At 31.9% G+C, this 23,568-nt stretch overlaps 4 protein-coding genes across 6 annotated transcripts; 2 read left to right on the forward strand and 2 right to left on the reverse strand.

The window, feature by feature from the left end:
- Positions 1 to 1,692: 1,692 nt before the first annotated feature.
- Positions 1,693 to 16,492, forward strand: LOC113516207 (uncharacterized). The gene is made up of 19 exons (XM_031908996.2): positions 1,693 to 1,888; positions 2,503 to 2,615; positions 4,123 to 4,362; positions 4,538 to 4,700; positions 5,265 to 5,403; positions 5,478 to 5,690; positions 5,847 to 6,048; positions 6,700 to 6,874; positions 8,726 to 8,911; positions 9,456 to 9,615; positions 11,281 to 11,401; positions 11,744 to 11,875; positions 12,180 to 12,340; positions 12,431 to 12,534; positions 13,104 to 13,226; positions 13,379 to 13,543; positions 14,297 to 14,373; positions 15,374 to 15,457; positions 16,055 to 16,492. The coding sequence occupies exons 1-19, from the start codon at positions 1,693 to 1,695 to the stop codon at positions 16,241 to 16,243; spliced, it is 2,943 nt and encodes a 980-aa protein (XP_031764856.2). The 3' UTR covers positions 16,244 to 16,492.
- On the reverse strand, positions 16,260 to 20,202 carry LOC113516034 (26S proteasome non-ATPase regulatory subunit 14). Its single transcript, XM_026900375.3, has 4 exons — positions 20,053 to 20,202; positions 19,738 to 19,939; positions 17,482 to 17,638; positions 16,260 to 16,997 (listed from the first exon to the last, which is right to left on the reverse strand). Exons 2-4 carry the CDS (start codon positions 19,913 to 19,915, stop codon positions 16,397 to 16,399), a joined length of 936 nt encoding a protein of 311 aa, XP_026756176.1. The 5' UTR covers positions 19,916 to 19,939; positions 20,053 to 20,202; the 3' UTR covers positions 16,260 to 16,396.
- A 519-nt stretch (positions 20,203 to 20,721) lies between these two features.
- Positions 20,722 to 21,360, forward strand: LOC113516282 (COX assembly mitochondrial protein homolog). The gene is made up of 2 exons (XM_026900679.3): positions 20,722 to 20,925; positions 20,998 to 21,360. Exons 1-2 carry the CDS (start codon positions 20,868 to 20,870, stop codon positions 21,294 to 21,296), a joined length of 357 nt encoding a protein of 118 aa, XP_026756480.1. The 5' UTR covers positions 20,722 to 20,867; the 3' UTR covers positions 21,297 to 21,360.
- LOC113516281 (tRNA-splicing endonuclease subunit Sen2) lies at positions 21,283 to 23,494 on the reverse strand. Of its 3 annotated transcripts, none has more exons than XM_031908995.2 (4): positions 23,295 to 23,494; positions 22,190 to 23,075; positions 21,970 to 22,103; positions 21,283 to 21,466 (listed from the first exon to the last, which is right to left on the reverse strand). In XM_031908995.2, the coding sequence occupies exons 2-4, from the start codon at positions 22,995 to 22,997 to the stop codon at positions 21,335 to 21,337; spliced, it is 1,074 nt and encodes a 357-aa protein (XP_031764855.2). In that variant the 5' UTR covers positions 22,998 to 23,075; positions 23,295 to 23,494; the 3' UTR covers positions 21,283 to 21,334. The 3 variants fall into 3 exon arrangements, with proteins under 3 accessions (XP_031764855.2, XP_026756479.2, XP_052756999.1); XM_026900678.3 differs by having other exon boundaries at positions 23,148 to 23,493; XM_052901039.1 differs by having other exon boundaries at positions 22,190 to 23,494.
- Positions 23,495 to 23,568: the final 74 nt, after the last annotated feature.

Consider the following 23,568-nt stretch of genomic DNA (forward strand, 5'->3'; position numbering starts at 1 on the left):
GACATTCAATCCTCCTCCAATTAATTGCTTGGTTTTCGTACTACAATTACTCAGCAAATAATTACCACGTTGTCTCTACATATTCTCTTTACTATAACACGGCATAACGAGAAAACATGTGATTATATTTTAATCTACCCCAATCCTCGCATTACATATAGATATCCATTGTATTAATAAAGACTGAAGCACTCTTAGTTACGAGTACATTTATTATCACCAACAGATAGATTGTAGAACGCAATTATGTATAGTTTGTGGTCAAGATATATGCTTACGTTTAAAACTATGTTCGGTTATGAAATATATAGTAATAATTTATTTAACAAAAATATACAGATGCAATTACAAGATACATATACATTACATATTAATTCACAGTAAGTGTCTCTGGCCTCCATGCTAGGAAGTCCTGTGTGTGTATGAAGGTCAGCCCACTGTACTTTACATAATTAAACTTCTTATATTAATTTAAGGAAATACAGAAAATATACAAATTAAGGTTAAACTATAAATGATAAATATTATTTAAAATATAGATAACTATAATAAAAGATATTAATAACAACAATATTAATTTGAAATAATAAATTTACTGCCCTTATACATATATGTGAACTAAGCCATGTATCTATGAGCTAATTGCATTTAGGAAAAAAAAAAAGAAAAGTAGGATATATGTGTATGTGGCGTGAAGCTTAATATTTGTAAGTTGCAGACAAATGTATGAGTGTGGTGATTAGATGAAATGAATGTATGTGCAATTATAGCATATGTATTATAACTTAAATTTATCAATATATGCGACTTAAAAGCATAAGTCAAATATCGAGGTGAAGCACACGATTTTATTTACTACAGTTATCCAACTGGTATTGCTATATGGTTCCAATCGTAAGATCAGTGTCATAAAAGGCGATTAAGGGAGGATTCGGGATGGGCAGAGCAGCATCCCACTTAAAACATCTCCAAAGCCGGTGGTTGCCAATCCACCTGCCAAGGGAAAGGCTATGGTATATGTTCAACAGTAGACAGTTAAATGCTGATGTGATCCGACTGGTATAGGCGATATCGTAATGAGGGAAAACCTTTTTTTTGCCATCAATGTTTAGAGAAATCCAATATATAGATATCGGAGCACTACAGATATTACCCATGCCTAAACAACAATAACTTGGTTGGGTTTTTTGTATATAAAATTAAACTATTTGAAAATTAACTTTACAGAGTATAGCAAAAGAATCTTATTAAACAAGCAAATAGGTAATTCTATGCCTGTCATTAGTGTCAGTAATACTGTATATTACTGTTAAATTTAAAATAAATATTCTTACAACTATAATCCCTAATGAGATAGTGACATTCTTTGACTAGCTATTGCCATTTTACAGAACAGACATTAATATATTACAATTTTTACTTAAAACATACACACGTCCTACATACTGTTAATTTCAAATTTTCGATATAATATATAACTGATATACTGTTTATTCTGGTTGTTACACATCTGTGTAATATTACAACTTAACTATTTTTTCTACTTTTTTTTTAATGTTACACACATATCGTAACACACATCGATGACACAAATAAAAGAAAAATAAAAAAAAAACTAATCTGACACATTTCAATTTGTTGTAATTGTTATTAAAGTAAAGAATAATATTAATAATAAAAACAAGTATAAAAATGAAAACAGCTTTTTATACGAAAGAGACATTGACTGAAAATACTGACAATAATACTGAAATCCAAGAAAAAGCTTCAAAAAATATAGAATTTGGAATAACGAACACGCTTCGTGTTGGTAGCCTTTTACGCACATGGGCTGACATTTCCAGAATTAACTACATGTCTTTAGAACCACTTGACATCATAACATCTGGTAAATAATCGTATCTCGTATGGTATATATATATATATATATATATATATATATATATATATATATATACCATAATGTAATACACATATTGCTTTCTGTATGTTTATTATATTATATCTACTATTTTAAAGTAAATTTTATACTACTTTATTATTTACAATGCGTTCCATATCACATTTATAAGAATACATAATATCACATAATATTATTAAAATATCTAGCTCTATATCTTCTTTATCTATACTTCAACTTATATCCTTCACTAGGGTACGTATTTCTGAATGTCAATCTTTGTGGTGATAGCTCGGAGAAAATGCCATCCCGACGTCTTCTTTATGATCCCAATGTGAGCCATCTATTTGATTGGAGTAATCAATATAGCTGAATGACTATTCGTTCATTTCGGATCTTCCTAATACATACAACGAGGCAAATGTTTATTTGATAGTAAAGTATGTCATATAATAACCTAGTTTCTCATACTATAGGAAATCTTTACGACTTCATGTGCACCAAGACCAAATAATTGGCAGTTATTAATGGAAAACGCCTTATTCTAGATTTCTAAGAATCCTTTGAGAACAAAGTGACAATAACTAGCGATATTTTTTTAGGTGAAAGTATACGACGACGTAGCATCGGAATACCTGGAAAAAAATATTCAATCCATTACTTTGTACCAACGGAATTTCGGAACAAGAGCGAAGAAGATTTATTTTCCGAACAAGTGAGACAAGCCTTAACTTTATAACATTACATTTAAAACATTACATATAAAAACTGTACTTATACACACGCACACACACACACACACATACACCTCGGACACTTCTTACAAAAACCGTGATTGTTACAATTACAGAAACAAGTTACGTCTGTGCATACGACGATGCGTGCGTATGTAGTTAGTATTAACGCGGGAAAAAGTGTGCACATTGTAGAATGTGAAGTGAAGCTGTGACTTTGAAAATACAGTGCAGCGTCAATTATTAAATAAATGATATCTTTGGAAAATAAAAATATGTACTTCAGATAACACACGTATTTATTATCATATCAACATAAATAAAATCGATGTGACTAAATATTATATTGTGAATAAATAAATGTAAATAATTTTATTTTACACATATTAGATATACAGAATAAAAAAAAATACTACAAAGACAGAATTCTTATATGGACTTTCTTTGGAATTCATATTATTATTATTTCAGCCGTTAACTGTCCACTGCTTAACATATTCTATATATTATATATATATATATATATATATATATATATATATATATATATATATATATATATATATATATATATATATATATATATATATCTTCAATATATATAGTTTTACCAATAGTAGCCACGCTTGGCAAACGTGTTGGTAACCACAGTTAGGCTTTTAGAGATATTCTAAGACGGACGCTGCTGCCCATCGCTCGCCCTCCCTTAGTCGCCTCTTACGACACCTACGACGAATTCATATATTTTATATTAATTCAAATTATTAAGTGTCACGATCAACATAGCTACAAAAATTTAGTCCTTCCAGCAAAGTATGACATTTTTTTATAATAGCATACATGGGTCCCTATGATAATAATTTTTTATATTTATGTATAAAAATTTGTACGTACTTAGGTACGTAGTAGCAGTTTTTTTTTTGCATTACAGTTTACTAAACTGTATTATAATTATAAACCTATTTCTCTGTTGTTAGTCTACGTTATTAAATTCTTTATAACTTAGTAAAGTGAAACAAAAGTTGTTCTAACTTTACATGAAATATTCATGAATACAAAGTTTATTATGAAATATTTTCGTCAACAAGCATCCGGTCATATTATATGCGGGGCAGGTACTTACTTTAAAGGGCCCGTTAACATCTTTTGAAATGATGAAGGACCAATAGTAACGTTTGAATCAGATCGTATCGACCCATGATATTTGATGTACGTCACATTTGAGTAGGGTTAAATTTCGTCACATCCTTACTTTTATTTCCCAAGAGGTATGTTTTACCAAATATTGTTACAAACCTTCGTGTAATTGCTTTGATTTCACATACGAATTCGCTGATTGACAAATACGAAAATACCTCAAAACCAGCAAAGTTCCCATGTAGATAACACCTTAAATTTTCCGGCTTTGGAAAACGCTTTTTTCTAATTGCCTTTCTTTTCCTCAAATCTCTTTTGATGAAAATCCCTTTAAATTTTCTTATTTTCCAGTTTCCTGTTAACGTGACATCTTTAATGAACGAGGACCAGCTATGGGGTTGCTTTTACATATTCCCAGAGTTATACACCGATGTGTATTCGCCAATTGTGCGTATACGCAATATTGAGGATGTGCCAGAATTAATCGGTGGAGTGCTGACTAGAGACATGGTCACTGCCTGTCTCACTTATCTAACTCGAACGCCGATCTTAGGCGACTTCGTTTATGTCAAACTGGACCTGTCAGCCAAGGTCGGGAAAGTTTTTTACAAATTACTCCGTTGTAGTGGTTAAAAATGTTCTATTTCATACTTCACTTATTTTTTTATCTACATAACCATGTAGTTCGCATTTTCTCTAAATAATGGTATTTTAGTAAGGCTCAGTTAATATCTATACCTAAGTGTGTAAAATGTTTTATTTACAGCACCTGATGAACATTGACGTTTTGCAGCATTACAAATATCTTGTTTACCTGGATGTCTCTTCCAATTTATTGACAGAATTATCTGTACTGTCATACCTTCCCTATCTGCAGTTCCTGTCCGTGGCTTTTAACAGACTGAACACCGTCTTGGAATATGATACTCGTATATTATTTATTACTCAATAATATAATATCTATAATATATACACTATACTAATATTATAAAAAAAGAAAGATTTTATTATTTATTTGTAATAGATAAACTAAAAAAGTACTCAACCGATTTTAAAAAAATTTTTCACCTGTAAAAAGCTACATTATAAACGAATGACATAGGCTATAAGATACATATTATTTTCGAACATTCTATCTAGACCTGCAAAGCGCATTCGATTCGCTAGTATTACTTTAAATATATTAAATTAATTTAATTATGCATCCTATCTGTATTACAATTTCATCAAACAAAAGCAGGATATGTATGAATAAATTGGTTAAGTAATAACGAAAATAAGATAATCATTTATACAAGTCAAATACGTAAAATTGTGGTAAAATATAAAAAAATACATGTAGTGAATACTGCAGGAATAAACAATCTTTTATCATATAAAATATTTACCTACATTTCTTACTATATTTAAAAAAGGATCTGTAATATGTTAGTCGTGAGTGTGAACGAACTCACGAAATTATAGGAAGTAATTCAGTTATTTTCATTTTTCAGCACAATGGTTTTTGACGGAAGTGCATTACAAATTCAATTCTGTGAAGAAAATTAAAGACTTAAGTGAGTTTTGGTCAATCACAATCCTTGACTTATCACACAACAATATTAAATTCATAAGCGGACTTGAGAATTTACGGTAAATCATCATTTTGAATCCGTACAATGCAGAAACTTATACGCATTATATTTACATTATACGTTTACTTGTAGATACCTTCGTCGTTTAGATCTTTCCTTTAACCATATACAACGATTAGAAAACTTGAGCAATCTACGTTTACTATGGCTTGACGTGTCTTATAATAATATTTCGAGTTGCGAAATTGATCCTCAAAAAGGACTGTGGAGCCTCCTACATCTTGAATATCTCAATCTTAATGAGAATAATCTCACGTCATTAAAAATGTTCTCAGGTTGCAATAGGTAAAGTATTATATTATATTCTATGCACTTGTAAATTATTGTAAAATATAAATAAAATTTCGTCGTATATCGTGATATCACAAATTCTATTTTCTCTTGAATAATGTGTAAGATAGGTAAATTTTATTTAAATAATCGAATTTGCTCATTGTTTAGACTTCGAGAACTGCATGCACGAAACAACCGTTTGAGTGTACTCTTAGAGCTTGCTGTGTACATGCGTCAGATGAGACGTCTAATAGTCCTTGATCTACGGGCCAACCCCATATGCTCAACACCTGGCTATAAAGAAGTTGTCATTAACACGTTTCCTGTCTTGCTTAGTTTAGACGCTGAAGAATTAAATCCAATAGAACAGGTGGGTATTTATTGTCTAACGTGATTCTCATTACTTATATCTGATAGATACTACCTACATTCTCTACACAGACTTGTATTTAGTTACAAACTAATTTTGCCTGTGCCTTGGTTTGCATAACTGCAATAAAAACTACTTAGACAGCTACTCCATCTCAAATAATAATATATGCCAAATTTCTTGATCATTAGAGCAGTCTAGACGTCGTGGAGTAACAAAAAAAAACACTTTTATACTTATACCTACAAGTAAAATAAGTAAATATAAACTAAAGTAATTAAGTATGAACTTACAGTTTAAATTCTATAGTGTTTAATGTAAATTCAGTATAGTTTTCCGCCGAAAGAATAGATAAAGACAGTGATAAGCAATAATTACGCAATCTTTTTGCACCTTGCCGGATCCAATTATTTTATTAGCTAAACAAATTTTAAAAAGATCATGAATATCGCTGTATATAATAAAGTGTCAGTATACTCGTATCTACATAATTACTTGTTATTACACCATATTTACAACAATTTTATTAATACCTACTCCCGAATATAATATTTGTCGTACGTAGACATGATCATATATTCCTTTTGCACCGTAGGTATCTACAACACAAATTTCTTTATAGATTATCCGAAATTCGCATTCCCCTTACAGCGAACACTTAAAATGGATATGACGCCAGATGTCAACACCTTCGCGACTCGACGTTTATTACGTGTACTCTACGTGGAGCAACTGTCTCGAGCACTTGTATCTCCGCACATTCCACCGGCAGACACGCGAGAAGTTCCTATTGTCGTGCTTGTAGGATACGAAGCTGTTGGCAAAGGTTATTACATTATTTTATTTCATTGTGAAAACGTTTTCACCTTTACTCGTTGAGGGGTCCTTTACCTTTACGGAAATAATAAAATTAATTAAAATTTAATTATTTCGGTAACCTCGTTGAGCATCAGATGGGCCGTGTGTTCGTTTGCCACCATCCTTGCTAATATTATTTATATCAAAGTAAATTTGTTTATTACTTTATAACGCCTTAATGGCTTTACTTAATGGGATGGAAAAGATTAATGGCTAATTTTTATCCCGGTCAGTAAACGTATCCCGGTCACGTGGATGAAGTCATAGGTAAAAAGCTAGCAGTAATATAAAATTTCATATTAGTAATGGTTGATAACCAACTAATAGTAATCAGGTAACAACAACTTGATACCTCATCATCATTTAACCCTTTTCCCATTATTTAGGAACGGCATATTTGTGCCTTTCATTGTTATCTTGATTTATTCATCTCACTTATCACACCATAAACACCATGTAGTAAAAAACAATTCCTAAACAAAACTAAACTTGAAAATCCTACGTGTCTATCGAGTAATGCTGATTATAATGATAATATTTAAAAACTAAACGCAACTAGCGTTCAATAATTATTGTAAACCAAAATTGAAATAAGATAAATCTTAAAAGTAATTTTAAGAATAAAATCATTCTTCTGTTAACTATTCGTTTTATTTTTTTCTAGAATATTCTACTATTACGAGAATATGAAGCTCATTATTCATAACATATACTCTGCTAGTCATAATTTTATCCATAAAACTGCAATATGTCCGTTATTGAGTTTCGGTCCGAAGGGTCAACTAGATAATGTTATACTTATCTCATATTACAGGCATAACACCTCCTCAGGCAATGGATAAGAAATATAATGTGTGGCAACAAACATATTCTAATGTCCATTGTTTTTCATATTAATAGAAAAAGTTGATTACTTTTATTAGATGGGCCCTTAACTTGTTTTTCATTTACATATCAGTCGTTAACTATCTGACTATCTAACATAGGCTACCTCCTGGCGGTGCGCGAATCCGAATGATTTTTTATTCGAATGATTAGTAATTACTAATTTTATAATTTAACTACTAAATTAGTAATATACTAATTTTAGTATTAGAATGATAAATTCGAGTTTTACTAATTAGTAATTCTAGATCGAATTACCAAACGAACCAAAAGAACCACTGGTAATGTAGACAAAGTCCTTTCCCTGTATCCATTATCCTTAATATATGGTGATATATACATATATATATGAATCATCTGGATAAACGACCAAAAATAATTGCAAACAATCTCATTCTTCCAACGTTCGACTGCATTCTTGATTCGGCTACGTTCATACAGCCCCGTGCATGAACAACTACTGATGAATGATTTTAGCTTAGTAAAAGCATGTAATGATTGAAATTAGTAGTCGAATGATTTGAAAATCATTCCAAGAATTCAAATGAATTGCTCAATCGAATAGTTAGTAGTCGTATCAGTAAATTCGCGCATCGCTAATTGAGAGATTTCGCTAGTAGTTACCGTGTTTGGCAAGCGGATTGGCAATAGCAGTAAGGCTTTGATGATATTTTAAAAGGGACGCGGCTGCTCATTCCTCGACTATTAATTCCCTTAACCGTCTCTTACGACACCCACGAAAAAGGATTAACGAAAAAAAACCCATTCGTTCCCGGAACGACAAAGCGATTACTATTTACAATGAATAAATTTAAATAAAAATCCAATCAATAGATATTGATACAACATGCTTTTAAAAGTTTATATTTTATATAACGTAAACAAATATAAAAAGTGATTTGATAAAATATATAATATTTATATTTGTTCAAAGGGAAACTAGCCCGCCGCTTAGCAAAACAATGCAGTGCTAATATAGAAATGGCGTACCAACATACAACAGCACCTTTTCATTTTCCGGGTCATTACAAAGAAGTGTCACGTTCCAAGTTTGATGACATGCTACTAAATGGAGAATTTCTCACATACAGTGAAGTGGCTGGCGAATCATATGGGCTAAGTAATAAATATTAAATTATTATAATCCTATACAACTAAGTATTACTCTGTTCTGTACGTAGGAACATTTCTGTTTTACCTGTGAAACTAAACAGTTTTCCCAAAGATGAGGTGAAAAATGACGAAAAATTTTAAGCAACAAGCATTGCATATTTATAATTAAAATAGATAATGTGGTCTTTTAATAATATCTTATATACTCGAAAACTTTCTTTTTAGAGAACTTCATTAACGTACTTACATGGAGTAAGTACGTTAATGAAATTCTTCAAGTGAACTTAACAAACAGTAACTTAATCAAATTAATAATCAAATTAAAAATCTGGATGAAAAAGGTCCTGAACTACTCTCATGAGTATCACAATTTCTTAAGTTCTAATATATTTTTCCTAAATATCATTGTCCGGCTCATATTTTACCTGCTTAAACAGCAGTACTGATTGCCTAAAATTAATGAAAAAAAATTATCACACAAAAACATCACCACAATAAATTATACGGAAATCGGTATTTTATCTCACTGAATGGTAATTTTAATTTTAAAGGTCGTGAACAAGCTTTTACAAATAATGCTAAAGTGAAAATCGCAACGATGGATTTGCTGGGAGCATTAATGCTAAGATTACGAGGTCGAAGACCTTACCTGCTTCTAGCTACATGTAAAGACAAAATCGCCTTAACAAGGAGACAACATGAAAGAAAGACGTAAGAACTAATCTTAAGTTCTTAAACGACAAGACTGAGGGATGGAGTAAACTCATCTCTGGTAGCAAACAACAGGCAAGACTCATAATGGGTGTCTTTTTTTTAATGGGTGATAATGGAATGGTAAACCCCATCCGCACTATCGGTTTACACCGGCGGGGCACTAGTGAAGGATGATAGATGAGGATGAAGCAGGTCTATTAGCGCATCGTGACGAATTCAACAAGAATTGTTCACGATGGTTTCCAGGGGGAACCACATGGAGGTCGACCTAATATTACTAGCAATGAGGCTGTCAAACTTTATTGCTAACAATCCATAATGGGTATCATAACTGGGCATATACCCGTAAGACATATACTATACAATATGGGTATATCTTCGAACACACTGTACAAATTGTGCAGTGAGGAATAGGAATCCATGAAACATCTGATGTGCAAAAGTGATTTGTCGGCAAGAATGCCTACGAATCTACTGAGAATGGCTTATCCAGAGCCAGAGGACTATATATATCTTAAGTCCCTCTTAAAATATCAACGAGCTACGAAAATCAAGCAACTACTGGAACAACCCCCCAGGGAGAAGGCTTATGTTCAGCAGAGGACAGTTAATATCTGTATCATCATCATCATTATGATAAAACCAATAAATGCGGAGACGATAATTAAAAAAATTATCTCTCTATCTATCTGTATGTTATTTCTGGTATCACGCAAAAACTACTGCACTAAGTTGGATGCGATTTTCACAGTTGTATTTCTGAAAGTTTGCCACGCCATCTAGAAGTGGTCTATTTCATTGGCTTTTCTACTTCTGCAATCGACATGTACGAAGTACCGGGCAAAAAACTAGTCGATTCAAAAAATTTTAAGGATTTCAAATATGTCGATCGTGGATAACACAGGCTATATAATTATTTGTTCACCTGTGGAAATTTCCAACGGAAACGGGTTTGTGTGGGCGAAACCACAACAAACTGCTAGTCTCTATATAAACAAGTACATGTTGCAGAATAAATAGATTAATAATATTATTGACATTACGGCAATCTATACAGTGTTGAATACGTTATTTTGTGTACACATGGTCCCAGAATCGATTCTCGATTGTGCTATTTATAAAATGAACTTTTCTAAATTATCTCGGGTCTTAGTATTCTACTCATTTATTCATATCAGCCGGTAACTATCCACTGCTGAATATATGCCGCTCCCACTGCAATAAGTAACAATCCTGAATCACATGGAACCACTAATTCCCTACAATGCATTTGAGATGGATGTTCCATCTAGTGATGGGTCGTCTTACACTGCGTTTGCCTATACGGGGTCTCCATTCAAGAACCTTTTCTCTCCATTGGTCGTCGATTCTTCAAGCTTTATGACAATGCGCATTATCAGTTTAGCTTGCTTATCCTTCGGGTTAAGGTGATTTTGATTCTTCGTAGCACAGTGTTCTATGTTGTGTTCCAAATGTTCCATATCTGATTCCTCACAATACAGAGTATTCTGGTTTCAGAACCAGACAACAGGTTAATGTTAGGGTAGAACATCTGTCTACTGTTGTATTACAAATATACAATTCTTAAATACGAGTATCAACTGATACAATTAAGTAGATACCTACTTAGACACAAAAAACAGTGTTCTCTTTATTGTCCAGATTTCGTAACGAAGCTTACGAACAACGCATGTCTTTAGTAACTCCATTGGAAACATCAACATTGCAAGTACTGTTGTCTGGTCGTTTTATAATTACTGGGATCCTTAACGAAATACTTTTGGTAAGTTATTATTTACTTTTTTTTATAAATTGCTAAAATTATTGATATAATAAAAATATAGTTTATTTTTTATTTTTTTATTTGTATTATTTTTTTAAAGATGTCTATTTATATGTAAAATGGGAATTTTATGAACTTACTATGCTTATCGTTTCCGACAATTGTTTCGACTTCATCCTTTATGCTGCTTATGATGCTTCACATCGCAGTGAGTGCGGGTATTTTAGTGTGAAGTGAAATGTTGATAGTAAATTCCCATTATACATATATATATATATATATATATGTCTATACATATAGACAACAAAAAATTTATTTAAATTTTATTCTTTTTGTACATAGTCATTGCCAGAGGAGAAAGAACAAAGCGAATTTGTCATCGAATCAGAGTGCTCTCTTATGATGGACAGCGAAGCTCGTCAGGCTGTCCGAGATTACGCTCGAGGAGTAAATCTAGTTACGCTTGTAGATTCTGTATGTTAGAAGATATTTTCTTTCACACCTTATCTACTTTTGATATAGTAATAACCATTCTTATACCGTATTAAAAATAATACATCTAACATATTTTTATAATTTACTGTTGCAACAAATATACACGCAAATAAATATTAGAAGAGCAATAACGCGGGAGACCATTGCAAAATATAATATTTTTTAAAAACTTTTTTAAGCATACCATCGCATTTTAGATAATAAGTAATCAAATAGAATTTAATACATTTGTAAAACCTTTTAATTTATATTTTGCAATTTTAATATTAATTTATGATTTTAGAGCACTACGTCCCTTGAAGAAGCGTGTAATCGTGTACACGAAAAAAATGGCCAAATGGACCCAAGTTTATACTCCCTTTACAAAGAATCGCAGGGAGCCGACGAGTATAACAGCTATGTGAACGGACAAAACTCTTACCGAGAGCGCAATCAACATAAAAAGTAGTTTTTAGTTCATAACATAAAAGTTCATAAATATTTAAGGTGCATATATTTTCACGGGAGTGTTGAACGCGATGAGTAACTTTTCAGGGCGAACGAACCTCGTCAGTCCTGTACTAAGCAAGAGAAACATGCAAGCTTCTCCCGACCGAAAAGCGTCGACTTCAGCAAATATACACCATCGACGTGGAAAGGCTAATTATTCACATTTAGAATACCTAACATTATCTAGTTATCCCAACAGCAAATCCTTTACGGAACAGACAGAACTCTTGATTCATCTGTATTTACTATTCTTTTATAAACATACATATATACTTAGAGATACCTACTAACTAACCCGGAAAAGAATGTTTTGCTCCCTGCTACCTGAACTGAATAGAAAAACTAGTCTCAAGTTAGAATAAACGATAGGTACACATTTAAAAATTTCATTAATAAAATCTATTGAACGGTTTCCGAAATTAGCCTGAACGAACATCGTTTCACGGGATTTTTATCTTTCAAGTTACTAACTGTATCCCATGGCTTTGCCTAAATGAATCAGTATACAATATGCTATGTTCTAAGTTAGGATATTGCCTATCCGTGTACAAAATTTCATTCAAATCCGTTCAATAGTTTTAGTAACACCTCTCCATTCTCACAAACTTGCACATTTACAATTATAACAAGATTATAATTATATTAGTACCTATTTAAATATTAATAAAATTAATAAATTATGTAGGCAGCATCCTAATATATTTTATTTTTATTCTAGGCCTTTCAGCAGTCCCAGATAGCTCCAAGTCCTCAAAATCTGTTACCTTCATATCTCAAGATAACAATGAAGTGCAAGAACAAGTGGACCCATTAGGAATGCTCATTGAACCTGAAAAGAGAGGTATGCACTGATAGTAGTCGTGTACCATTTTTATGAAAATTTTTCCAACTGTATTACTTGTATTATCAGAAACGATATTCCTATATTTAGACTTTATTTAGTTAACACAATGTTATCAATAGTTGTTATAACACTGTACAATTGTTTCGCAGTTGATAAATCAAAAGCGTTAAACTCTATCAGTACTAAGATACCGTGGCCGATTCGCGGACAATCACAGAGGGGTTCTGGAGGTTCCCTTGATGATTTAGATCTTTGCCTAGCTTTTCTGACTGAGACTGGACTTATGCAAGCTAGTAGCGCCAATTACAATACATGTAAAATCTTTTTTTCAAACTATTAAAAAAAGGTTCTCTAATTGATATTTTATTGAAGAAGGAATTGTTAGTATAGAAATTAGAAGCCCCATTTCTAACAAGACATACAGTCTACCTTCTCGCGGTTCCTCCTAGAAACCATCGAGTTCAGTTCCAAGTGATTTCATTACGATGGGCTAACTGACCTGCTTTTTCGTCCTCATCTATCCTCACTCACTGGTGCCCCGCCAGCATATACCATTAGCGCAGGCAGTTACAAACCATTATCATCTATTAAAAAAGAAATATTTGATAGGTTTGTACCATTAGGTATGTAAACAGAAGCATTTTGATATTCAATCCTCTCTGCTGTTCCGTAAGGATTGACTAATTGGCAGTTTTCGTGTATCATTAAGTTTTATTTAAAAATTGCCTTGAAACACAAATTGAAATGTCAAACATGTTGACTGGCCACCTGATAAAAAGTATTAATCATCATCTAAAAACATAAATACACTGTACCTAACGGGCGTGATATTGTACATAAGATTATAAGTTATTCCTTAGGACAAAGGTTAGGTTAAACCGAACCTCAAACTGAAACCCAAACATATAAGCACTACTTGGTAGTAGAAATACGAGTAAAACTAATACGTTATACTTCCTATGTCTAAACAATGCTACGTATGCAGACAATTTCTGTACCGTCTTCCTCTAGTAAAATTATTTTATTACCATAATTATTGAGACTTAAATGGTCTCATTTTATTCCAGCGAATACCACACCTCATCACGATACAAATATTGATGATCCTGAGGCTATTCTCAAAGAATTTGATTACTATAAAAAGGTAACTAACGATTTCTCTCTGAATTAGTTTATAGGTAGCTTCTTATGAAGAATTGGACTAAAATAATCATTACAATTATCAACAGTTATGTATTTCACTATTAAAAATTAATAAGTTGAAGGCAATTGTTTTTAATAATTTGAACTTATTAAAAAAAAAACTAAAATTGAAAGTTTAAAATTATCAAATCGGTCATGAAACATTCATATAAATCGAACAGTCACGTAGATTATCAATTTAAGTGACCAAAAAGATCGAGTACGTTCGTTGAAAAAATTATTCAGTTTCACAAATACTATCTCTGAGATTAAAGTTTTTATTATGCATATTTCCGTTACAGGCTATAACTAAAAAGGCAACTAAAGGAATATACATATCTATAAAAAGATTTCAATATCAGCGCATGAAAAGAATATTTTAGAAACCTTTCTTTTACTTCCGTGTTATTACAATTCCATTCCGTAATAGAGAAGGCGGCTCACGTATTTAATTAACCACCGACGCAAAAACAGCGGTATTATGAGATTCAATCCTTTGCCGTCTATAACACCGTAATTCCCAAACAAAAACTATTTTAACTATTTTAAAGTTATTTACTTATTGATTGGTTTGATCTTTCGGATCCTTTTTAAAGGTTACCCAATCATACTTAAACGGTTGAACGGATAAAATTTGGTTCACAAATAGACGACATCTCCTAGCCTTACAACTACGAGCTACATATATACAGCAGATACAGCTAGCATTACAAGCGTGCACGTAATGTATACTTGTTGTAGCAATTAATACATTATATTCTATATTGTCAACGTGCGTCTTAAAAAATGTGTAGATACAGTTTATATAATACCATATTTTATTTATTCATTATTGACCACATTACAAAATATTGTTTGATACGAAAGGCGGACTAACTGCATAGCACACTCTCTTAATCAACCGTTGGAAGAATTGAACTGTAGTTATGCGATGAAGACATAAAAAAGTATTTTTTGTGTAGGAACAAACTGAATCCACGGCAGCTACGATTAAGGACGATTATGAAGAAATACACCAAATATGCCCTGGTCTCTTCTGGGATACAGTAAGTTTCAAAGGATCAAATCATTTTAACATGGCACGTCCCTCCTAGTTTTTACTTCAATGTATGTGACCATGTGTAAATGTGGTGCTTTGTTTTTGCATCTATGAGGAAACATCTTCAGTAGAGGTCCACTCAGAGAAATATTATTATTCCTTGGTCAAAAACTTGTAAATATTTTCACTCACACATCTTTAATTCTTTGGATTTTAGATGGGCGTGCCGTGTTATTGTAAACAATCCGAATAATCAGGTTTAGGATAATAGGCTACTAGCGCATCCATCATTCACTCTAGTCTCATAGATTACATTCTCACTAAACCTATTATGTACTAATAGTGCCCCAATTTTTTTTTTTACACTACTTAAGAAAATACTAAGAGCTAATTATAAGTAACCTAATACATAGGCGTGCGTAACTAGTAAATGTTCATATGTTGATCAGCCTCATTAAAGCATTGCTGACGCGGCATATCAGTATAACACTGTTACTTATTGTAACTCAATGTCAAAGCCACTTTCCATAATAATGTTAAATTTGTGAAACAATAAAATTAACTTTGTTTTAGAAATTGTGATAATAATTACTTTATTTTACAGATTATGATGGATGACCCCAACGAATCATTCCATAAAGCAAAAAAAATCATACACAACATAGTGAATTCACAACCACAGTTTAAAACAATGTTCGACATAGATTTTGCAAATATGAATTACTACAAATCGATTAAAAAAAAATTGGCGAGCATTAGTAAACAAATAGCTCCACAGAGACTTTTTTATTGAAAATAAACAAATAATATTAAAAATGTGAATTAGTTTTATTCAGCAATAGATACGCCTAAGTAAATTAGTATCTTACAATAAATGGATGACTACAGAGCTGAGAGACTTTATTCCTCTGTCTTGGTTTTATAAAATATAAAATGTATTGCACAATCATTTAAATACCATTGTGTCAAGCATCGCTCCTAGAGATTGGACTATGTTGTTTGACATCAATATGTCTACTTTCTCTTCTAAATGCCTCTTGGGATCTTGTTTGCCCACATTCTTAATGGCTAGTTGTTCAGGTGTCATTTTTTCCTCATCTTCCAAAGCCTTATTATAGTTTTTAGCAAGTTCCAACATGTCTGTGACGGTTGTCTCATTAATAGAACAATGTTCTTTATAATCTGATAATGTGAGACCATCCATCCATGATTTTTTGTGCAGGTTTAACAACATTTTCTGCTCTAATTCATTCTTTCTGTAATTAATGCTGATTGAGTAGTAATGACGGTTTAGACCATGGATAAGAGCTTGCACTGAAGGTTTCTGGAGATGACCCAAGTTGGATGTTGTCTGCCTTGGCTCCTGCCCAAGGACCATCATGTTTGGATTGATAAGACGGAATGCATCAATGACAACTTTACCCTTAACTGATTGAATGGGATCAACAACAACAGCTACAGCTCGTTCTGATAAAGCCTCAAATGACTGCTGAGTATTAATATCAACACCTGATAGCCAGCATCCAAATCCTGGATGTGAATGATACCTGTAAAATAAAAAAAAAATTGGGTGCAATGAAATGTACATAAGAACAGATACAGTAAAATTATGCAACTACTAGAAAAAACTATATGAACTATTATGAAAAAAATAAAACAGAACTTTTTGAAAGAGACCAAGAGTTCCTATAATTATAAAAGTACATGAAAACAAAAAAGTGAATAGAGGCATGCAGCAAACAGGACTATTGAGCATATTCTATCCATCTCCCCTGCCCTGGTATAGGCAACAGAATTCAAATTAAATAGGATAGGTTAGATATTCACTTTAGAATCTGCAACCCCTATACAATTGATCACCTCTAAGCTGCAATCTATATACTCTATTCTAAATTCAAAGCTATTTGACTACCTGTGTCTTGTATAATTAAAAATATAACTTTATTCTCTTACTTAATTCCTGCTATAATTTTAACTAAAGATTATTATTTCAATATTTTCTATTTAAATTTAATAAAAACAAATACTTACCAGCCCACCACCATTTCAGGCCTACCAGTTTGTTTAAGCATATCCAACATCTTAGCTTGAAAGACAGGGTCAACAGCCTCTACTGAAACCCCTGTACCAGTTTGTGGCATAGCAAATACATCAATCACACGTACTGTGTAATCATCAACAAATTCACCTGGAAAAATTACAATTGCATAAATTTATTGTCTACAATTTTTACTTAGTAATATGAAATATTAAAGGATAGGGATGACTCTCTTTGATAAAAAAGGATCAGCAAACCAACCACAAGTATTTACTATATAGTATAATAAATAAATAAAAATAAACCAATACATTTATTCAATTAGACCACACAATAAATACACAATGATATGCAACTTTTGATATATATCAGGTAAAATAATTTATTAAATACATTAATAATTTCATATAGCATACAATATATACAAGTTTTAAAAATTTTGACTCGGATAATGAGAATTTAAGCCCTTTTATACTAATTTGTAACTCATATTTGATACACTAGACCACAAGATATAAGAGAACAGTAACTTGTGATTCTTTGTAGATGCATAGAATACTAGTTAATTTAAAACTTTCACATTATTTACATATATTTTAAATACACAACTAGGATTTAACACTATGTACAAGCTCTTATAGTACATAGGTAAATAGTACCTACATGTCTGCTTCTTTATTGCAGACATTTCATACTAAATACTATACTATTTTTGTACCAATTGTGTATTTCAAACCTAGAATACTAGTAGTAAAATGTGTGAATTTCCATTCAAATATACCTATATAAAATACTTCATGAAAATTTAACTCAACACTGGTAATAGCATAAAAATATGTAGAAGTGACACTATAGCCAATTCGATAATGTGAATGTGAAAAAGACTCTATTTTCGGCGCTTAGCCTCTCATTGGGGCCATTGTGCGCATGAATCGTGGCTAGTACAGCCAACCTAGCTCCACCCAAAAGCGCAGAAGCTTCCTGGGATCTTCACAGGTCTCACGGAGCGACCTTACCATTCCGAGAATTTCTAAACGTTGATGGGCCACAGCCTCACATTCCAGGATTATGTGAGCAACTGTTTCTTCGGTGTTGAAACAACTTCGACATAGAGGGCTGTCTGTGGCTCCTATTGTGTATAAATGTTTGTTTAATGGACAATGGCCCCTTATTGTCCCTATCATTATTTTGAGGTTTTTCCTATCCAGATGTAATAAATGTTTTGATAGTCTTTGATTCAACGTAGGTACAGCTAATAGATGATAATAGAAAGGTAACCTCGCATGCCCTAACGGTATATGCTGGGGGGACACCAGTAAAGGATTATTGATGAGAATGAAAAGGGAGGTCAGTTAGCCCATCAGTCATGATGAATACACCCGGAATTCAGCACAATGGTTTCCAGGGGAACCATGTGGAGGTCAACTTGACAAGATATATGGCCAGCTCCCCCCCCCCCTTCAGGTAGTCATGATATCAGGCATGAACAGATAAAATTTAAAGTATATGACAAAATATACTATATCTAAAAATATAATAAAACATATATGTATTGTTGTTACTTCTACTGGTTAGTTGCTTTTTTTAATAGATAAGAATGGAATGGTAACCAGAGGAAGACTTTATACAAAAGTCCATTGCTAGGGTACCTCTGTCCCATTCGTGTTTCTACTGTGAAGTACCTGTGTTTGCATGGCTGTTTCGGTTTGAAGGGTGGGATATGGAGTGAATTTACAGGGTGCAGAGGAATAACACTTGAGTCCTCAGGAATGGCAACAGTATACTCTGTTATGTCCATGGTACTGCTCATGTTTATCGGTGACGGTTACCACTTTCCATCAGGTGGTCCGTCAGCTTGTTTGCCATTCTAAGTTGTATTAAAAAAAATACTATTGGTATATGCTGGTGGAGCACCAGTGAAAAATGATAGGCGAGGATGAAAGCAGATCATTTAACCCATCATGAAGAATTCCATGAAAATTGACTGTAATGGTTTCTAAGAGGAACTGCATGGAGAGGGGCCTAAATAGGACTACCCCCTCTACATTTATGTATTTACTTATGAAACTTTTTCAATTAAAATTTATGACAACCCCATTTAACTGAGGGGAAGTAAGTGTATCCCACATTTTGTTAAAATCAGTACACTTACAAAAAAAAGCACATAGTATCACTTATACCTAGATTATTTATTCTTATTGTAATAGTATACTGTTCAGCAATAGTATCATAATAATCTTAATCTTTACCTAGCATTAGACCCATAACTTCCATAGGTACTCCGGCACGGCCGTGTTTTAACATTTTTAGAAGAGCCAAGGATGAGATGTAAACTTGTTCCGCAGTATCCACTACAGGCGCATCAGTAGGCGGTGGGGCTTGCGACAATCCCGTCATGCCGCCACCCAGTCGCAGAAGACGATCCATAATCTACAAACTAGCTTCTACGAACTAAAACAAAGCAAAACTATAAAACCAACTGTGAATGAAAAATATACACGTTATGAAAAGAAAATTAAATGCCTTATTTTATTTATCGTTACTTATAAATAAAGACCACTCACAAATAACAAAAGTCATATAAAAATTTAATTAATTGCAGAGAAATCGTGAATATCGAAATATGTCCCAATGGTTGTAAAGCTGGTGGGGGAACGGTAAATAAAATGACAGCTTACGTCGAAAATGCAAGCTCATTACGAACACGTTCAGTCATTATTTGCTCCTTGGATGCGTTCATTGATAATTGTATAATATAAACTATGTATATATATATAATAATATATTGTTGGAGAACACCCGTCTTCATTTCAAAAATTTTATTTATTCTTTTTAGCAATAATGTGACTAAATAAAAATTTTCAAGCAATTATTATTAAAGCAATTAGAGTATTTATAAATTCTGGACTGGGGAGCCTTATTACTATACTAATATCTAATACATTATTAGACTGGATAACAAAGAAGGCTCCCTACAAATAAGGTTAATTATCAGTAATAGTTTAATCAAACACAAATTTGAAATCACACAAACGGATAAAAAGTAATATCAAATTTTATTTATATTTGGACCCTCACATCACAGCGAACCGTGAAGGTATTAAACTGTATTAAAAAATGTACAATTTGTGGCCGTTGTTACGTTTTGATTGCGTTCGTTCTTATAGAAAAAGGAAAAAAGAAATAGGAAATAGGTAGAACCTACTATTTTTAACCTATATAAAAAAGTTATGTGTGGCTCTACATCACTGTCATTTCAGCTGTCATTACAATGAAATTCAAAAATTGTTGCCTATCAAAAATCTTCGCATATATCGCTTCAAATAATCTGTGATATAATAAATAAAGGGATTTCTCCAATAATTGTTGAAAGACAACAATGACATCTGAAAAGTCTGTTTTACCGGCAAAATTATCAGAAGGTCCTTGTGGTCTAGGTACCTAATTATCTACATAATTTTTTTCTTATATTTTAATACATTTAATAGTCACATGTAATACTATTTTAGGTGACCCGGAAGATAGAACCTTACGAAAAGTAGAAATAGAGGTGATGATACCAAAACTTATGCGTGAAAAAGCTAAAAGTGAAAAATGTGTAAGTGAAGTTAAAGAATTTGAGAGATGTTGTAAAGATTCCTCAATTTTTATGGTAGTTAAATGCCGCAAAGAAAATTCAGCACTTAAAGAATGCCTAACTAATTGGTACAATAATGAAGAATTTAAAAAACTATGCACTGAAGAGTATTTGAAGGAAAGAAGTGAGTACAGGAGAAGTGGAATTAAGAAATCAATTAAGAGAGCATAGAATATAATATATTGTAGTTATTTGTTGTTATAAAATGTTTAATTAAAATCATCGTTTAATGTTACTGGAATATTTCTTGTTAATAGCAACTCTCTCACACTGTAATTACATAAACCTTCAGGTATTTTTATTTCACTGTTTGGTTGCACAACTTCTGCAATAATTACTTTCTGAAAATAACAAAATTTATTTACTGAATAAATAGAAAATTTATACATGATTATAATATTATGTACATACTTGACATATTAACAATCTGTAACACAATAACAATATTAAAAAACTATATACTTTATAGAAACTATTGCTATAGATTATTTATCAGTTTTAAATTACCAACTTTAAAATAGATGTGCCTACATTGTTTACAAAGTATGCTAAACATAAGAAACATGACATAATACAAATATATCATAATAAATACACTATTATTATATTAGGTAAGACCACATACTATTCAATAATACATGGCCCAATAAAATAAATGTTCTGTAAATGATAACACCTTAATATTGACAACTACAAGTACTGTAAAATTAAAGTATGATTAAGTTGGCATATGTAAATAAAAAAAAAACATTAATTATCCATAGCCATGGCTGTAAACTGCCACAAAGAACTGTCTAACCAACTGCTTAGGTATTTAACATGTCATAAAAATTATTATTACTACCTTTAATGTAGTAACTGCCATTCTGTTGTGTCCTAAAACTGAAACCCAATTGAATTCACTATTTTTTTCTACAATATTTCTAATAATTACTATAAATTCAGCATGTGCAACTCCAGGACCATCCTTATATAGCACTGCAAATGATAATTAAATAAGTAAATAAAATTAACTTTCTTTAAATAAAATCTACCTAGTTATTTATAATATCTATAATACTTACAATAATCACCACCAAATTTTATTCCTGACTTTACCACATACCCTTTAGATCGAAAATAATGATAAACAACATATTTAGTCACAAAATGTTTATCAGTTTCAGTGAATAATTCTAAACACTGTTCAATATTCAGGACCTTATCAGCATGAACTACTTGTAAGCATCCTAAACCATAGAGTAAGAAAAAAGCCTCCTGTAGTGTTAACATCAATTTCTCTTCGAGTTTAGTTTTATTGAGACAACACTGAGGTTTCAAGTTAGCAAAATAGTCTTCCTCTTCAGAATCACTATTGGCTACAACTACAACCATATCTTGCTTTTCACTAGCATTGTAATTATCCAATTGGGGACTTACAAAGTCAGTAATGTTATTATCATCTTCATCACTTGATACTAAATCTATAACATTTTTATTTTCACAGTCACTAACTATTTTAGCAGAAAGTTCATCTATCTCTTTGAAAAACAAATCAGAGTCTGTTGTCTCTGATCTAGTATTAAATTTCTTATACCAATAATTCCTCTTAAGAAACTGTCTTTTACGCATTATTTGAGGACTATCATTGCTCTGATGTCTCTTGGGTTTTGAGCGAGAAAATGAACCTTTACCAAAGCAACCCATCTGATACAACAAAGCCATTTCATGAACAGACCGAACTTCTACACCAATTCCATTAAAATAACCTGTAAATATAATACGCATAGTGCTGTCTAAAGGAAATCGCAATGAATCTATTGTCATCGGAAACAAGTTACTAGAGTCATTATTTTGACAATCATCTGGCTTTCCTGTTTGCATTGTAGTCATGACAAAGAAATTGGCAGATTTCCAAATTTATTTACTGAAACGTCACGTCACTAATTTGATTAAAGAGCGCAAATGGATCTGTAACAAAAAAGTAACAATGAAATATTATAAAAAAACAAATTGTAAAGCATACATAAATCTGTAAATTACATTTTTGAAAAACATGGAAGAAATAAAACAGGGAATCGAAGAAACATCCAATGGTAAATATTTTAATGTTTATCCATTTTTATACATCAATATTTGTATTTCGTTTCACTTAACAATATTCAAAATTATGGAACGTGTCAACGCAACATTTAAAAACAAACAGCTACGCAGCATTATAACCAGTTATTTGCCTTGTTTAAAATTATGCTCAATGTACCGAACTCTATTTATTTATCAATAAAAAAAAGTTTAGTTTAACATAAACACTTAAAAATAAAATTAACTCAGATCAGCATCACAAAATAATTTAAATTTCTACTTTCAAAATCAATCGAATGCGAATGTCAGCTAATTGTCAAATTTTTAAGGTATATTACAATCACAGAGTACTTTTATATATAAACTACCCAATATAATGGAC

Source organism: Galleria mellonella, unplaced genomic scaffold, assembly GCF_026898425.1.
Source record: "Galleria mellonella isolate WM207_F2 unplaced genomic scaffold, CSIRO_AGI_GalMel_v1 utg74, whole genome shotgun sequence".
Lineage (NCBI taxonomy): Eukaryota > Metazoa > Arthropoda > Insecta > Lepidoptera > Pyralidae > Galleria > Galleria mellonella.

What these genes read in the sequence shown, in the direction of transcription:
- LOC113516281 (XM_031908995.2), bottom strand. Translation starts at nt 22,997, where the DNA reads ATGACTACAATGCAAACAGGAAAGCCAGATGATTGTCAAAATAATGAC. An exon ending in AAAATTTGGTGGTGATTATT is followed by an intron (nt 22,104 to 22,189) that starts GTAAGTATTATA and finishes TATCATTTGCAG; the next exon opens with TGCTATATAAGGATGGTCCT. An exon ending in TGGCAGTTACTACATTAAAG is followed by an intron (nt 21,467 to 21,969) that starts GTAGTAATAATA and finishes TGTTATTTTCAG; the next exon opens with AAAGTAATTATTGCAGAAGT.
- LOC113516034 (XM_026900375.3), bottom strand. Translation starts at nt 19,915, where the DNA reads ATGGATCGTCTTCTGCGACTGGGTGGCGGCATGACGGGATTGTCGCAA. An exon ending in AGTTATGGGTCTAATGCTAG is followed by an intron (nt 17,639 to 19,737) that starts GTAAAGATTAAG and finishes TAATTTTTCCAG; the next exon opens with GTGAATTTGTTGATGATTAC. An exon ending in CCTGAAATGGTGGTGGGCTG is followed by an intron (nt 16,998 to 17,481) that starts GTAAGTATTTGT and finishes TTTATTTTACAG; the next exon opens with GTATCATTCACATCCAGGAT.
- LOC113516282 (XM_026900679.3), top strand. Translation starts at nt 20,868, where the DNA reads ATGACATCTGAAAAGTCTGTTTTACCGGCAAAATTATCAGAAGGTCCT. An exon ending in AGAAGGTCCTTGTGGTCTAG is followed by an intron (nt 20,926 to 20,997) that starts GTACCTAATTAT and finishes ATACTATTTTAG; the next exon opens with GTGACCCGGAAGATAGAACC.
- LOC113516207 (XM_031908996.2), top strand. Translation starts at nt 1,693, where the DNA reads ATGAAAACAGCTTTTTATACGAAAGAGACATTGACTGAAAATACTGAC. An exon ending in TAGTTACGCTTGTAGATTCT is followed by an intron (nt 11,876 to 12,179) that starts GTATGTTAGAAG and finishes TTATGATTTTAG; the next exon opens with AGCACTACGTCCCTTGAAGA. An exon ending in TAGCGCCAATTACAATACAT is followed by an intron (nt 13,544 to 14,296) that starts GTAAAATCTTTT and finishes ATTTTATTCCAG; the next exon opens with CGAATACCACACCTCATCAC.